Here is a 17610-nt window from a genome sequence, read left to right as displayed (position 1 = left end):
CCTCCCTCCTGCCAAATCTTTAGGCAAAACATGCCAAACATTTCTGACCTACAGTCTTCTCCTGGCGACCATGTTCCTTAAGCCAAAGGGGCCCCCGGCCTCCAACATCTGGTCCTACTTTTGAGAATAATCAAACAGGGCCATTCCAGGACACCCGAGGCAAAGGAGTCATCATTACTGACAGGCAGTCCCTCAAAGAAGCGCCACCTGCTACAATTTCAAATCATTAGCCAATCATTTAAAACCCAGAGGTTTTTGCCAATGGCTCTTCCCTTTCTTTTCTCTCTTTTTATTTCATACGGAGGGGGCAATCTGTATTCTGTTGATATTTCATCTTCAAGCCCAAAGGAACAAACTGTTTACCCATTTGGACCAAATGGCACACTTTACCCATGACAGTCCAGCAGCACTGTCTTAAGTAGTGGCTTCCAATGTGACTGCCAACTTATTTGTGCGGCCAACTCAAGGTTTCACTAATCATCAAAGTGGGGGGAGGGGTATGAAATTCTTTCAAGTCCCAAACAAAATAAATTTTAATTCAACTTCATTTCCTGACATTCTTTCAGAATAGGAAAGAGCACCAAAATATAACCCAAGGCGACACAGCCGCAAAGCCTTTGAGATTCACTGGTCTAAGCCAGAGATCAGCAAACGAAGGCCCGAAGGCCCAATGCGGCCCGCCACCTGTTTGGGTAAATAAAGTTTTATTGGAACATAGCCCCTCCCATTAGTTTACATATTACCTATGGATGCTTTTGCTTAGCACCACCACAGAGTAGGTGTGGTGGAGACCACATGGCTTGCAAGACCTCAAATATTTCCTATCTTGACCTTTATACAGAAAAGGTTAGCTGATCCATACTCTAAAAAGTCACGTGTCTGTCAAAGAGACATCTAAACTCAACTCTCAAAAGGATTCTGCCATTTTTAAGAATCCGATTCACAAAGATAGAGGTAGTAAGCAATGTCACTGCATCCCAGGCCACGGAACCCTCCCAGCTGGATGTGAGAAACATTTTCTCTTCAAATCGAATGGCACAAAGCCAGAGAATCTCTGAGGAGGAAGGGGGAAAGGAACACCAATGGGAGCTGACCAACAAAAGCCGCCCTTCCTGCTCCATTCTTCCGGGGACTTACCTCCCCGATGATGTCGGTCTGAGACCCGGCGTCGCAGAACTGGTGGGAGTTGCCCAGTGCGCTGGGGTGATGAGGGGCCTCGTGCAGCGGATCGGCCAGAGAAAAGTTGTTCCTGAAGCCGTCCGTGAGCTTGGCCAGGCTCTGCAACAGAGGGAACGGGCCGCTTAAACAGATGAGTGCGCCTCTCCCTCTGAGAGCAGGCATCTCCCTCCGGTCCAGCGGCGGCTCCCCGCCGGCGGGCTGACCACCCACCCCGTTCCCATCGGCTTTCAAAGAAACGTCCAGCACGTGCACCTTCAATACGACTCTCAGTGACTGAGTCACACAGCACTCGAGTCTTCTGGTAGCGCGTGAATGATACAGAGAACAACTGGGGGACCATTTTCACTGTTTTTCAAAACTGTTTCCTTAAAAAAAAAAAAAAATTCCCTCCCAAATGCTCAGAGTCATAGAACTAGAAAGCGGAATGGAGGCTGCCAGGGGTTGGGAGGAGGGGAAATAGGGAGATGTCCATCAACGAGGACAAACTTCTAGTTCTAACATGCGCAGTATACAGCAAGGGGACTCAGTATACAAAACTGTGCTGTATGCCTGGATGTGGCTAAGAGAACAGACCTTAAATGCCCTCACCACACACACATGCATGCACACACACACACACACACACACACACACAGCTAACTCTGTGAGGTGGAGGAGGTGCTGTAACTTTAGGGCGGTAATCACTCACAATATGTATGTGTAGCAAACCTTCACACTGTACACCTTAAATTCAGACCATTTGGTTTGCGAACTATACGTCAGTGAAGTGGGGGGAGGGTTCGCATCCCCCATGGCCTAGCAGGAAAGGAGTCTCACATGGCTGCTACCTTGAGGTCTTCATAAGCCACACAGCTCCCAGGTGACATTTACGCCTTTTTGTAACCTGCCTTTTCAATCCTACTTCTGCGTAGTCAAAGGCCACCTCACACATCCGCTAGTTTGCCAAAGCTCAGAGGAGGCATGCGTTCTGGCAGACAGAAGCCCTTTGGGTGCCCGTCCTAGAGAAATCAGACTTTCTACAATTTCTTAAAAGACGCTTTCTGCGGACACCAGGTGCCCAGGGGCAGTCTAACGCAGCGGGCGCTGGGTCTAGACCGCGGCGTCCAGTGAGGGACCGACATGGTTAAGCTCATATGAGAAAGACAAAGCCGCTCAGATCCGCGGTCGCCCCCCGGTGGTCCACAAGGCCCCAAAGGTTGGCGACCGCTGGTTTAAGGACACCTTTGGCGCGGCGGTCACCAGCAGGTGCCTGCCTGTGCGGAGCAGAAAGACCAGCGTGCATCTAGTTGCAAAAAGTCAGCTTTTTCTCAAACAGGAACGACAAGAACTGAAGTTGCAAGGAAACAGCAACATGAAGCTACAACGACCCCAGCCGAACCCTTTGATTTCAGGCTGTGGCCTCTAGATTCTGAGAGAATCGATCTCTTTGGTCCTAAGCTACCTGGTTTGCAGTCCTCTGTGATGGCAGTCTTGGGGAACTGGCATGCACTGTTGTAAATACATATGTGTGCACACACATAAGAGATATACATGAATAAGTGCTACTGTACATACGTGTATGTCTTAGAATATACATGGACTGTGCATGTAATAAGTATGATATTTTAGAAATTCTAAACGAAGACAAGCCCAACGAGGGGGCCAAGGGGCACACTCCCACCTGCATCAGGTCCCGCCGCTCCTTCTCGCCTGTGCAGATGGCCTTCCTGATGGTGCGGAGCTCGTTCATGATGGCCTGCGCCTCGTCCAGCTTGTAGGTGGTGTGAGTGTTTGACATCTTCCGGTCAATCCTGGTGAAAAGGGAAAACTCCTGTCACTCCATGCGAGGCGGTCCCATTCCATGGAACATAAAAAACTCGAAAGCTTCACAGAGAGGTGGAGAACAGTTCCAATGAGTCCCGGCGAAGGAAGAGAGAGACCCTGTGCAAGCCCAGTGGGACAGCCTGCGCGTGGGAGCCTCTAACGGGAAGGCAGCGAGAGCGTCAGCTGAGCACCCGCCCGCGGCTGCCCGCCTCCTCTCTGAGAGGGGGGTCTGTCTTCCTCGCTTACCCCAGCGCCCGGTCAGAAGCGCGCCCTAACCCCATCCCTCTGGGCTCTGTGTGCGGGGAGTATGTGGGAAACAGCGGAGAGCAGGGAACTGTCATTATAGCCCCTTGCACAAAGCTGGAAGCTCTATGTCTTCCCCATGTACCTCTTTCTTAATGTCATCTTGGTTCTAAGTTATCACTCTCTCTCTCTTCTACTCAACTCCTCGATTCTTACCTTTAATCCAAACACCCTCCACCCTTCCTTCCTTCCATGCATTCACACTTCCTTCCTTCTTCCTTCTCTCCCACCTTCCCTTCCTCCTCTCCATCCTTCTTTCCTTCTCATCCATCCATCCTTCTTCCTTTCCTTCCTTCCTTCTCACCCACCTTCCCTTCCTCCTCTCCATCCTTCTTTCCTTCTCATCCATCCATCCATCCTTCTTCCTTTCCTTCCTTCCTTCTCACCCACCTTCCCTTCCCTCTCTCCATCCTTCTTTCCTTCTCACCCTTCCTGCCTTCTGGCCGCCCTCCCGCCCGAGTGCATGAGGCTGGCGGCACGTCCTCTGTCACGTCCTCCACACCAAAGTCTCGAGTGGTAGGAGCCCCCAGGCTTGGACCTGAAATGGGTGTGCTCCTCTGGAAGGCCGGAGCTGTGCTGCCCCACCACCGCGCAGTCTGGCTCTGAGTGGTTGCCCCACGTCCATGAAAACCTGGACCCCAACGGCCACCCAGACTCCCTAACATGGCCCTCGGGGAGGAGAAGCGACACTCCGGCTCCCCAGTGGGGCCCTGGGCACCTCGCCTCTGTAACCCTCCGCTTCCTGCGTCTCGCGGACACTACAATGTTTCTCCCTTCGGGCGGAGACGGGAGGAAGGGCCGCCGGACCCAGGCCCGGCGGGGCTTGTCTGTGTGGTCATTCCTGCTCTGAGGACGATGCGGGTCTCCCACTCCTGGGAGAAGGAGTCAATAATTCACCAGCCCGGTGCTCTATTATCATTAACAAATTCCTGGCCACGTGCGTCACGGCTCAGGCAGAACTCGGCACCGGGCTGAGCCGAGCTGTCAGCGCCCTTGGAACCGGAGAAGGACAAATGGCGGAGCAGGAAGCTTCCTCCCCCTGGAAGCCCTGGGCTCGCAGCAGCGCGGCTGCCATCGGTTACAAATCACCCCGCGCCGGGCCTGCTCCGAGGCCTCTCCACGCGGAGCGGATGCAGGCGCACCAGGGGACCCCACACATTAAATGGTGACACCCCCAAACCCCAGCATGCCCGGCCATGTGTTTTTCCACTTGAGCTATTCTATGGAGAGCCGGGAGTCTGAGGCGAGACAGCAGCAAAGGCCATCCATCTCACATCTGCGAGGAAGTGGCCTGACTTTTCTGGTGGGGGGGGGGGGGGAGATCTAGACTCATTTACATAATAATGTCTCCTTGTATTCATCTTCTGATCAAAGGCTTCCCAATGCGGCTCATTGATGTCACAAACCACAGCCCACAGAGGCTGAGGGAGTCTGGAGAAGGGGGTTACAGCATTTCCAGACAAAAAAAGCCCCAAGGCCAGAGAAGTCTGACTTCTCCGCAAGGCAACGGCCACAGCCCCTGGGAAGCAGGTCTGCCGACCCCTCCACAGCGAAGACAGCAAATGGATCGCCCCGACACTGACACCCGGACAGAGAAATGAAAGCTCAACCGCCTTAAACAAAACTGTTTCAACTGCTGGAAAAATCAACGCCAGTCACACAGTCTCAGACACCCAGCACGGGCCGGCCGCAGGGAGACGCTGAGCCGGTCAGCCAGCTGGTAACGTGTGTGGTTCCCTCTGGCCTGGGCGGCTGCAGAGCCGGGCGCAGCCAGCAGGAAACCAGGGATGGAGCCGGCAGGCCCCACGGCACCAGGTTCTCCGCTGCGAGCGGCTGCAGTTCCCATTAGGGAGAGGGGTCACAGGCCTGCCCTTCACCCCACCGCCAGACCCGCACGGTGCCTAGAAGTTCAACTTCAAGGCCATAGGCGTGGGCTCTGGCCTTAGCTCTACCCAAGCGCTCTGAGACCTTGAGGAAGAATGAAGCCTGGCCCCGAGCAGCTGTTTTCAATCAATTCCGAGCGTGTCCCCACGTGGTGAGCAGGAGGAGCTGGAGGGGGAGCTGGAGGGGGAGCCTGCGAGGGCCCGGGACCCTCAGCCCTGCCTCGGCAGCACCTCCCCCCTTCCGGGCTCAGCTACTCTGCTGCTACGGAAGGCGATGTCTGGGGGGCAGGAAAGGGAAAGAGAGGCCCCTGTTACAAAGTGGGCAAGCGCCCTAGCTCATCTGGCTCAGTGGACAGAGCATCGGCCTGTGGACTGAAGGGTCCCAGGTTTAATTCCGGTCAGGGCGCATGCCTGGGTGGCGGGCTCGATCCCCAGTGGGGGGCGTGCAGGAGGCAGCCGATCCATGATTCCCTCTCATTGTTGATGTTTCTGACTCCCTCTCTCTTCTAAAATCAATAAAAATATGTGTATTTTTTAAAAGTGGGCAAGCTAGTAGAGAATATGATCTCAATGTTCTAGGAACCTGTGAAATACTGCCATTTCAAAAGAGTTCTATTATTGCAGAACATATCCTTACATAATAAAAGATTATGTATCATGTAAGTACGTATAACCTTATATAAACAGCATAATAGCATACATTATTTAAATTATATGATTATGGCAATAGTATATGGCCGTGGTCGGCAAATCACAGCTCGTGAGCTACATGCGGCTCTTTGACCCCTTAAGTGTGGCTCTTCCACAAAATACCACGGCCTGGGCGAGTCTATGTTGAAGAAGTGGCGTTAGAAGAAGTTTAAGTTTAAAAAATGTGGCTCTCCAAAGAAATGTCAATCGTTGTGCTGTTGATATTTGGTTTTGCTGACTAATGAGTTTGCCGACCACTGGGCTATGGAAATAGTTCAGTGGATCAAGAATCCGCTAGGTATTAGGGCCTTGCTGTGGGCTTCCCGGGTGTCACCTCCTTTAACCCCTCCATGGCTTTACAAAGCAAGCCGCACCTCAGATTTCCTAATGAGAAAATGGAGGCTCAGAGAGAGCACCTAAATGGCCCATGATGACACGCTAAGATGTGGCAGAGCCGGGGTTCCAGCCCCCATCTCCCAGTTCTCAAGTCTGCATTGGACGCCCCTGCCCCCGAAGCCACAGGCGGACCCTACTCGGAGCGGCCCAGGAGGTCCACAGGCTCACGCATGGGCGAGACATGCTCCACGGAGCTCAGGCCGCCCCGCCTCCCGAGGGGCTCCGCTCCCATCCCCGCCTCCGAGGCCGGGGGAGCTCCCTCCAGGTCTGCGAGGTTCGCTGGGGAATGTTCTCCCTTTCCAATCCCCTAGAACTCTGGTTGAAATCAAATAACGGGCTCAATGATTCAATATTTTCTAAAATAACAATATAGTCCATTCCATAAAGAAAATCATAACATCTGGGACTGCCAAAGAACTGTCTTTCTCTTTGTAAAATTTTCATTAAGAGTCCAAGACAGTTGCTTATACATGTCAAATAAAATGACAGCACACTGATAACTGCTCAACAGAAGGTGGCACTACCCGGCCACCAAGGCGAAGTGGTTGAGCATCAACCTATGAGCCAGGAGGTCAGGGTTCGATTCCCAGTCAGGACACAGGCCCGGGTTACAGGCTCAATCCCCAGGAGGGGGCGTGCAGGAGGCAGCCAATCAATGATTCTCTCTCACCATTGGTGTTTCTAGCTCTCTCTGCCTCTCTCTTCCTCTCTGATAGGGGTGTCGAACTCAATCAGAGAAGGGGCCAAAATCTAAAATCCAGCCTAAATTGCGGGCCGAATGGTTTACTGAACAGTCATAAACTGTCATTGTGATGGAAACGCAGCGGAGTGCAGTGATGACAGCGCGGTGCGGGCCACATTGCAAGGCCTGGCGGGACGGATTTGGCCCGCGGGCCTTGTGTTTGACACATGTGCTCTCTGAGATCAATAAAAACAAAACAGACACACACACACACACACACACACACACACACACTTAAAAGGCGGCACTAAAGGACATAAGTTATTAAGCAGTGTGCGCTGCTCTGAATGTCATGTCCCCCCACACCCCGCCCCAAAATTCACTTGCTGAAATCCCAACGCCCAGGGTGAGGTATTAGGGGGTAGGGCCTCTGGGGGTGATCATGAGGGAGACATTCTTCTGAATGGGGTCAGCGTCTTCATAAGAGAGACCCTCGGGAGCTCCCCTGCCTTTCCGCCATGTGAGGACACAGCTGGAAGGTGGAAAGCGGCTCTCACAGGACACAGCACCTGCCCATGAGGGCGCCCTGATCTTAGACTTGCAGCCTCCGGAATGAGGGGAAATCAATTCTGTTGGTTATGAGCCCCCCAGTCCGTGGTACTTTGTTATAACAGCCGCCCGAACAGACTAAGATAAAGCGTGGGGGAGGCGGGGACACAAAAGACAGTAGCCAGAATCCACAGTCTTCCCTTTTCACCTCAGCACTTTGTAGCAGCTTCGGGGAGGTTAAGTGACTTGCTCAAGGTCACACAGCCTGTAAGAGGCACAGAGAGCTCCATGCTGAGGCCCCTCGCACCAGCCTAGCAACACGCTCCGAGGCAAGGCCTGCAAACGCGCAGTGTCACACCTGAAGGCCACCCACACAGCCAGTCCCATGTCCCAAATGGAACTGGGGCTCCCCGTCTGCTCCTGAGAGCAATGCTGAGAGGAGGGGAGAAGGCGTAGCCCCAGAGGGTGACCCCAGTAACATCGAGCAGGCAGTTCTGAGATGGTTATCACCCCCCTCCCGCTGCCCTCACGTCTCCATGCTTGTTGCTCCTTTTCACATGTCGGGAGAGAGGCCTGCGCTGGCAGCAGTGAAACCAAACGGCTCCTTAAGCCCACGTCCTGAGAGCGGGCTGCCAGGCCTCGGAAGATATTCCCTGTTAATGCCGCACATTACAAGCCCGAAGAATGAGGAGTGTTGTTACGGTCCACCTTTTACATCGAGGCGCTGGCAGGGGGCCTGCGCGCCTCCCAGGGCTTCCGGCGGCTTTCTATCAACACGGGCCGTGTGGAGCCAGACCTGTCCGCGAACAATGCGGCCTTTGTTCCCCGGCTGTGTTTGCTGTTATCTGAGCAGTGCGGCCTTTCGCACGCCTATGCCTTCTGTGCCGTGTTAATGGGCGATGGTGGGTCTGTGCCACGTAACTGCAAGCGATCTCACCTCCTCTGAAAGCACCACATCCCCTCGGACAGAAAACGCTCATCCCAACATCTCACGCCGCCTCGTTCCAGCACGGAGCGCCCAGAAGAGAGCGGGGACCCTAGGATGAGGGGACCCTGGGTTAGGGGGACACGGGTTTAGCTTCTCTCCTACCACCCCGCGAGGGAAGGAGCTCGCCAGGCAGTTAACGGGCTGGAGGAAAGGCACCTGGCTGAGACAGCGCCTCGTGGAAACGGGTTATGCGGAACATTTCGTTTACGGCCCTTTTCTGTGGCTTGAACAGCAGTAACGAGGAACGGGGTTTCTTACAACACGGCCTGTAACAGAGCCGGAAATGCCGGAGGGCGGTTAATAAGAAGGTGAGTAGCCATTTACAGAGACCTCACCAGCTCCTCGCCCAGGCCCTCACCCCGAGGCCCCAGCGGCCCAGAATGAAGTGGCTTCTGGGACTGCTGGGGGGTAGGGGGCAGGCGCAGGCACATCAGCCCTGCGCCTGGAGCTGTCTGGGTCCTGAGGCTCAGCAGGGACCAGGGCTGCAGCCTGTCACCCTATAGCTTCTGACCTAATGCGCAAACGTAGATACGAAAGATTTCAGTGTAAGTTCCCGGAAATGGCTTTGCTGAGTCAAAGCGTAAGTACATTGGTGGTATTTTTATTTTTATATTTTCATAATTTTTTGAAATATAGTTTATTGATTTCAGAGAGGAAGGGAGAGGGAGAGAGAGAGAGAGAAACATCAATGGTTAATGAGAATCACTGATTGGCTGCCCCCTGCACAACCCCTACTAGGGATCGAGCCTGCAACCTGGGTATGTGCCCTGACCGGGAATCGAACCCTGACCTCCAGGTTCATAAGTCGATGCTCAACCCCTGAGCCACGCGGGCCCAGCGCATTGGTGCTGTTTTCAGATATTGCCATTCCCCTCTCTGGGGGGTCACACCATTTTGCATTCCCAACAGCAAGTAGGTGAGTGTTGGTCAAAGAGGCAGTCAACACAAAAACACATCTCTGTCAGACAGCGACCCATGTTTCAAGAACAGAGCTGGGCTGGGGAAAGAGTGGAACGGGGAGGGTCCTTTTAGGTCCAGTGGGCAAGCCAGGGTCTTGCTGAGATGCCATTTGCCCAGAGAACTACGGAGGGAAGGAACAGGCGTGCGGGAATCAGTTTGCCGACCACAGGGCTAGACTGCATTCTAAGTGAGAGAGAGGAAGCGCTGGGGTCACGGGCAGAGAAACGTTTGCACAGAATCCCTGTGCCGGAGTGTGAGAATGGGGGGCCCTGGCAGGCTCGACCGCAGGTCACAGCGGAAGCTGTGAGAACGGAGGGGTGCCAGGCCTGGGAACAGCACCCACAGAAGGCAGATGGCAAGTGGGCAGTGGGGACAGTGCCCCCCCTCCCAGAGCGTCCCGGGCCCCCGGGCCAGCACACAGGGACATCGCAGGTGCCGTGGCGGGAAACAGCCTCAATGGGCCACGGCGTGGGAAAGCCGGGGTGAAGCAATGCTAAGGAGTTCCTGGCTGCGGGACAGATGGGAACCCAGCACTAGGCGCATTCCAGATCTGCGGGAGATCGAGCGTAACCGAGGGGAGCTCCCCACGCCCGCTGGCACTCGCACGCTCTTGCGCATCACCCTCTGGGAGCTGCACCCGGACTGGCCCTGCCCTGCCCTGGCCGGGAGCGGGGGAGGCGCTGAGATGGCTCCTCCAGACCGCGCAGAGCCCGCCCCCGCCAATGCTGCCGATGACTCTGTTCATCACAAACATCGCAGCCCTTTTCTGAAGACACTTCTACGGGGCCAGGCCACGAGGGCTGTGAGAGAAATGCCAATGACAGCCATCTCTACATCAGCGATATGCTATCTCACCTGCGAGGCTGGCACGAACGCAAAAGCGTGGCAGCACCTTCTGCTGGCAGAGCCCTGGGAGCTGGAGCGCTCGCCTGTCGGTGCTGGGAAGGCAGATGGGGCGCCCCTTAGAGGGGGGACGGGGATTTCTAAAAGGACCCCTGGTGCGGCTGCCCTCTGACCAGCACACCCAGTTTCGGGAACTTAGGCTGACACCTTTCGTATCTGCGTGTGCACAGCATTGGGGAAAGCTGATGTACCAGGCAGACAACGCCAGAGCCCACCAATCATCTTCACACCACAATGACATTCCGCCACACCCTGGCCAGTTGCTCAGTGGTTAGTGTCGGCCCAGGGGACCGGAGGGTCGCAGGTTCGATTCTCGGTCAAGGGCACAGGTTTGATTCTCCTCGGTCAAGGGCACAGGTTCGTTTCTCGGTCAAGGGCACGTACCTCAGTTGCAGGTGCCCCAGCTACAGTGGGGGCCCATGCAGGAGGCAACCAACTATGTGTCTCTTTCACGTTGATGTTTTGTTTGTTTTTTCACTCTCCCCTTCCTACCTCCCTTCTGCTCTCTCTAGACATCAATGGGGGAAAATCCTCGGGTGAGGATGAACAAAAAGAGACAGACAGACAGGCAGCTGGAGAGTATGCACCTCCTCATGGAAGTAACACCACCACCTACAAACATACGTACCCCCAAAAAGGGCAGAAAAAGAAACGGAACTTAATCAGATGAAGCCCCTCATGCTAACGACAGCAGTCTGCACATACAGCATGTTACATGACACATGCGCAGTCCGGCAGCCAAATCCACCGTCAGGGAAAGTCGATGGAAAAGCAAATAGCTTCTTCCACAAGGTTGTGAGAAGGAAAACCACAGGAGGGGGCAGAGTCAGACACACCAGCCAAGCGCACTGTGTGGGCCTCGCCTGAACATGGACCCCCGTAAACGGAGAAGTGGGCAAACTCGGGGAGAAGAGACAGTATTAAGAGGTTACTATTCAGTGGGGGACAGGCGTTACGCTTATGTTTCCAAAGGAGCCCGCACGTTGTGGAAGGACAGTGATGGATTATGTGATTCTGGGAGCTGTGCAATAAGGAGGGAGGAGTTTGGGGATGAGGCGTATGCGACCAAACACGGAGGCCGTTGTGTTGGCCGGTGAAGTGGGCCGAGGGGTGCGGGAGGGGTCCATTACACTGTTTTCTCTCTCCTTTTGTATGTGTTTGACATTTTCCATCATTAAAAGTTTATATATATTACACACACACACACACACACACACACACACACACACACATTCTATCAATAACCCAGAGACTGCGTTCATGGCCAGCTCCCATCTACAAAAATTAACAACATACACAGACTCAAAAAAAAAAAAAAAAATACAAAAGGTTCTTTTTTCCTCCCTTGGACCCGAGCGTAATGATGGATTTTCTCGAGAGCCAGGAAAGCGCACCAAGATAAACAAGCCGCGCTGCAAGCGTTCCGCGCGGCCAAGCTCCCGGCGAGGCGCTCTGGAAAAGAATACATGGGTATTCTGGGAAGCGGGGCAGCACACCCCTTTCTGGGAGGAAAACCCGGGCTTCCCGCCTCAAGTCGGGGCTGGCACTCGTCTCCGAGAAGCCCCACTGCGGACCGCAGCGCGTGGGCTCCGTGCCGGCGCTCACGTCTGCCGCTGGGCTGTGCTGAGCGCCTTAGCGATGCCTGCCGAAGGCCTCCAGAATCCCTCAGTGAACATCCCGGGCTCAGGCCTCGATCCAAACGTGAGCCATGCTCAGCACCAGGACATAACGGGCGCCTCGGTCTGGGCAGCCTGTGCTGCACAGGAAGGGATCGGATGGCGTGTAGCGCTCAGGATGCTAAGCGAGGCCTGCGCCCACGTTTCCTCGCCTCCCTGCGCGGTCACAGAGGAGGGAAGACATGCACAGTGACATCGCAACTCCGGTCCACGCTGCCTGGAGGGCAGCTCCGTCCGCACAGCTGGGTTGGGTGTCCCAGGACCGAGGCCAGGTCCAGAACGTTTCCCCCGCGCCCCCTCGGCCTCCGCCAGGCTCTGGCGGGGAGTGAGGACTGTCCCCTGCATAGCCAGGGGCCTGTGTGCATGGCTGCTCCCAAATATGGGGTCCCACCCAGAGAGCAGAAGAGGAGAAAGGAAAGGCAGAGCCACAGTGCACTGCTCACTCCGTGCAGAGCTGCCTGCAGGTGTAAAGTTACACCCCCCCACCCGCTTCCTGTCCCAGGATCCCAGGGAGAGGGGGCTGCCTTTTCCTGGTCTTAAAGCGCCGGCACAAGTGCTGAGGCGGCTTCCCAGCAATGCCGAGGGGAGGCCCTCGTCACTAAGCCTGGCCCTTGCTACTTTCCAGAGCAGCGATTTTCAACCTTTCCGTCGCATGGCACAGAAAGTGGTCACTGAAACTCTATGGCACACCAAAACGCAGTGCGCCTTTGTGGGTCTGACAGAGAGACAGGCATCGCTGTGACTCAGTCACACTGGGCGGCCATGGTCGTGTTGCTGTGGCCATTTCTTATGTGACGGCCTCAGGGGGAGACTGGGTGTCCCTGGCCAAGGACTGCATGATTGAGGAACCCTGCGGCACACCGGCTGAAATCGGTGTTCTAGAGTCTTCGCTCTGAAGCTGAGGTGGGAATATAGGCTTTGTCTTCAAATAAGGGAATGGAGGCGCCCAGAGGGATGGCGACCAGGCAAAGGCACAGGCCTGGCCATCCGGCTGTGGGAGGAGAGCCGGCAGGGAAGGTGCCGACGGACTCCCTTCTGAGCTCAGGGGGCCTGTGCCCCCCACAGCCGCACAGGGCCCAGCGGAGAAGCTGGAGGACCCAGGGACACCGTGAGTGAAGCGGGAGTCTCCCTGGTGGTGAGAGAGCAGCAGGGCGGCCCAATGGCGGCAGGAAAGCAGCCTCAATCCGCCAGGTCAGTCCTGGCAACCTCTGAGGCCCCACGGAGCGCATTTATTTCTCTGCTAACTTCTCCTGCATTTTTATTTTTGTAATCACCGCCGGAGGGTACTTTTTCCAATGATCTTTAGAGAGGAGAAGAGAGGGAGGGCGGAGGGAGGGAGGGAGAGAGAGAGACTATCAATGTAAGAGAGACACATCGACTGGCTGCCTCCCGCACGTGCCTGGGGGCAGAGGAGTGAACCTACAAGCCAGGTCTGTGCCCTTGACCAGGAATTGAACCCATGACCCTTCAGTCCCCGGCCAGCACTCTAACTGCTGAGCTAAACCGGCCGGGGCTCTGCTCATTTCTTATCCGGCCCCCTCCTCATTTTAAAAAATCCTCACCTGAAGAGAATTTTTCCATTGATTTTTAGAGAGAGTAGACGGGAAGGAGGAGGGAAAGGGAAAGAGAGCAGCACTGATGTGAGAGAGAAACATTGACTGGTTGCCTCTGGCACCCACCCTGACTGGGGCTGGGGATCAAACCTGCAACCGAGGTACTACTTGCCCCTGACTGGGACTCAAACCCGCGGCCATTCGGTGCGCAGGCCACTGCTCTACCCAGTGGTCAGCAAACTCATTAGTCAGCAGAGACAAATATCAACAGGACAATGATTGACATTTCTCTAGAGAGCCACATTTTTAAACTTAAACCTCTTGTAACGCCACTTCTTCAACACAGACTCGCCCAGGCCGTGGAATTTTGTGGAAGAGCCACACTCCAGGGGCCAAAGAGCCGCATGTGGCTCTCGGTCCGCAATTTGCCGACCACTGCTCTAGCCAGTGAGCAACCATGCAGGCCTCTGCTATTTATTACCCAGCCCCTTAGCAGACGTGACCAGAAGGGCGCAGGCACCACGCACAGAAGCACCTCGCAGGCGTCTGTGCTCTGGAGGCGCTGGGATGTGCGGGGAACATCGCGGAGCTCGCTGTGTGCGGGAACAAGGCTGCGAATGCAGGAAATGAGCAGCAAAGCCAGTGGCCCAGACTGCAAAGCAGCCTGATTGGCTTAAGAACAACTTTTGTAGAAGCTGAGGGACGAGGGCTAATTAAAGGAAGCCCCACTGAGGGCCAAATCGCTGGAGGATAAGCGCGCGCGCACACACACACATACACACACAACACACACTGCCGGGTGATGGTGCAGAAAGCAAGGGCTGGCCAAAGGGTAAGACTCAGCTCACGCCAAGCAGCACCAAAATCCACCGCCTGGAGGGGCCTGCAGGGGCAGGGAGGGTAGGAGAGCCACATAAAGCAAGCCCTCTGGGCAGGACCCCGCTCACCTTGCCGCTGTGTCTCCCCGGTGCCGAGCACGCGGCTTTAATCAAGAAATGGTCAAATGAACCCACCAAACCGATCCGGCTGCTTCAACAGCGGAGCTCCAGCTAGCGCTGAGCCCGGGGCTGGCATGCCGGCTAAGCGCCCTGCACGTGAAGTTGAGAGAGTGCCATCGTCAAACGCTCACACTCCCCAGTGCCTCCATAAAGGGCAAGACTGCCGTCACACGTGCCACCGTCGCTGCATCTGCCACTCCCTGAGAACAGTGCCAGCCGCTTCCTGCCGTCTGCTGAAGGCTGACTGTGTGCTGGCGCAGCCTGATGAGCGTTGCTGTGGACTGAATCGTGTGATCTTCCCCCCACCCCACGCCCGGGGATGGTATTTGGAGATGGGGCCTGTGTGTGGTGATCAGCCTGAGATGAGGTGGGGAGAGGTGGAGCCTCCTATGGGGTCAGGGTCCTTATAGGAAAAGGAAGACACACCAGAGCCCAGCGCTCCCTCGGAACCCCCGCCACGTGAAGACACAGCGAGAAGCAGGTCCTCACCAGGTACCGAACTGGCCCGCTCCATTGCTCTTGGACTTCCAGCCTCCAGCACTGTGCGAGGGCAATGTCTGCTGCTTAAGCCGCCCCGTCCGCGGTGTTTCGTGGCAGCAGCCAAGCTGGCTAAAACAATCCCCAGGGACAGTGAGAACAGCAGGCACAGCAGGCACAAAGCACATGCCCACGTGCAGCAAGCGGAGCCAGGCTCTGGAGCAAGAGAGAATGACTCTTGACCAACAAGCATACCCTTTCTTAAGAAAACCAATCCTTCCAGACCAGCAATAGCCCCGTTTAGGAAATAACTTTGGTTCATTCCATGTGCTGACTCCACACAGCTCACAAGTCAGAAACTCATCCCCAGACTCTTAGGGGGGGATGAAGTTTTCATCGTGAAGATGCCAACACGAGGAAGACCTACAGACCAGACCGCCCAATAGCATGGTCTGTGACGATGGAAATATTCTATCCGCTGTGCTGGCCAAGGCCATGGCCACCAGCCCGGTGGTTCTCCGCTGGGGGCAAACGGGCCTCCGGGGAACACGTGGCCAAGCGTGGAGGCGTTGTTGGCTGCAACAAGTGGGCGGGACCAAGGCCAGGGATGCTGCTGAGCATCCTCTGGTCCGCAGGACCGCCCGCCACAGAGAGCTCTTCGGCCAAAGTCTCAGCGCCGAGGTGGGGAGATCTACACTCGCCACATGTGACTGCTGAGCATTTCGGATGTGGCTACTGGGGCTGGGGATGAATTATTCTATGTCAATTGAATTTGAACTTTTCGAATAAAAACAATGGAGAAATAGAAACTGACAAAATTGGAATTCCAATTTAAACGGCCATGTGAGTCTCGGAGAATGTGGACAAATATAAAACAAAGGTCTGGTTTCCAAAGAGTTCCCCTTAAAGGAACAGAGTGTCTATAAGGCAGACACTCTTATGCTCGGGGTCGGGAAGTAATGAGCGTAAACACAGTCCTAGAAGCAGGCGCCCCGGAAGCTCTCGGACTCATGCCCAGGCACCGAGAGGTCAGCACGAAAGGAAACCCGGGCTCCGGCCCTTCACCGCGGGCAACTCACTCTTGCAGGGTCTCCACCCCCTTCTCTTTGTACTGCAGCTCCTGCTTCATCTGCGCCAGCTCTCGCTTCAATCTGGAAAGCTAAAGATAAAGAACAGTTTTTGCAAAACTTGCTGTGAAAAAGGATTTCTACAGTTGTTATCACTGTCATTGAAATTTCTGCTTAGTTTGCCATTCATGGGCTCATCTACTCTCTCCATGAGCTTCCATTCACATGCATGCTGGGTGGCTCAGTGGTTGAGCATCAACCTATGAACCAGGAGGTCACGGCTCGATTCCCTCTCAGGGCACATGCCTGGCTGCGGGCTCAATCCCTAGTGTAGGTAGGGTGTACGGGAGGCAGCCGATCAATGTTTCTCTCTCGTCATTGGTGTTTCTCTCTCTCCCTCTCCCTTCCTCTCTGAAATCACTAAAAATATTTTTTCATTTAAAAATAAAATAGCCCTTGCCGGTTTGGTTCAGTGGATAGAGTATCAGCCTGTGAACCCAAAGGTCCCGGGTTCAATTCCCGTCAAGGGCATGTACCTCAATTGCACGGTCCTCCCTGGCCTGGACCCTGGTCAGGGCTCATGCAGAAGGCAGCCAATCGATGTGTTTCTCTCACATCGGTATTTCTCTCTGTCTTTCTCTCTCTTCCACTCTCTAAAACTCAATGGGAAAAATATCCTCGGGTGAGGATAAAATAAAATAAAATAAAATAAAATGCCAAAACCAGATTGGCTCAGTGGATAGAGCGTCGGCCTGCAGACTGAAGGGTCCAGGGTTCAATTCCGGTCAAGGGCATGTATCTTGGTTGCGGGCACATCCCCAGTAGGGGGTGTGCAAGAGGCAGCTGATCGATGATTCTCTCTTATCGATGTTTCTAATTCTCCCTCTCTCTTCCTCTCTGCAAAAAATAAATAAAAATAATTTTTAAAATAATTAAAATAAAATAAATAAAATAGCCGCACTGGAAGGACTGCATTCCTCACATCCCAGTCCTAGCACTTCCTGCCCACGGGAAGCACACTGACTTTCTTCCTACCGGTACTGACTTGGTCCTCAGTTAGCAAACTGGGGAGCACTGTGCCCACCTTCCCTGGTCCTTGCTCCGCAGAGCCACAGAGAGGAGGCCCTGCAGCTGCGAGCGCGGTCTCCCCCCCTCACCTGCTCACTCAACAGATTCTGGGCCCCGCTGCAGGCCTGCGTTAAAGCTGGGACGGGGGAGGGGGGCTCGCACGGTTCACCAACTCCCAGGGGTGTTTCTGAGACACCACCTCAGGAGGCTTCATTTCCAAGGTGTCTCCCGTGTTCTGATGCAAATGCAACGAAACGGAGCCCTCGCCAGACCAGCAAGACGAGGGGCTGAAGTGGTGGGAGGAGGGGCCAGGTGACTTTTTGTTAGACGGGCTGCGGTTTTAAAATGAAATAGTGGCCCTCCTGTTGGAAAAGAGTGGAGAGTACAAGCAAATATAATAATAACCCATGAAAGGAAAATCTTAGTAAAATGTGA

The 17610-nt window shown here is 54.7% G+C and overlaps 1 protein-coding gene across 1 annotated transcript in view; it reads right to left on the bottom strand.

The window, feature by feature from the left end:
• The window catches only part of WWC3 (WWC family member 3), a 104228-nt gene that overhangs the window by 32380 nt on the left and 54238 nt on the right, over positions 1 to 17610 (bottom strand). Inside the window, 3 exon segments of the mRNA XM_036420475.2 lie at positions 1138 to 1278; positions 2840 to 2969; positions 16120 to 16199. Coding sequence (XP_036276368.2) covers positions 1138 to 1278; positions 2840 to 2969; positions 16120 to 16199 — 351 coding nt within the window.

This window comes from Pipistrellus kuhlii, unplaced genomic scaffold (genome assembly GCF_014108245.1).
Source record: "Pipistrellus kuhlii isolate mPipKuh1 unplaced genomic scaffold, mPipKuh1.p scaffold_m20_p_69, whole genome shotgun sequence".
NCBI classification, from domain to species: domain Eukaryota; kingdom Metazoa; phylum Chordata; class Mammalia; order Chiroptera; family Vespertilionidae; genus Pipistrellus; species Pipistrellus kuhlii.
This window is presented reverse-complemented; position numbering and strand designations above follow the sequence as displayed.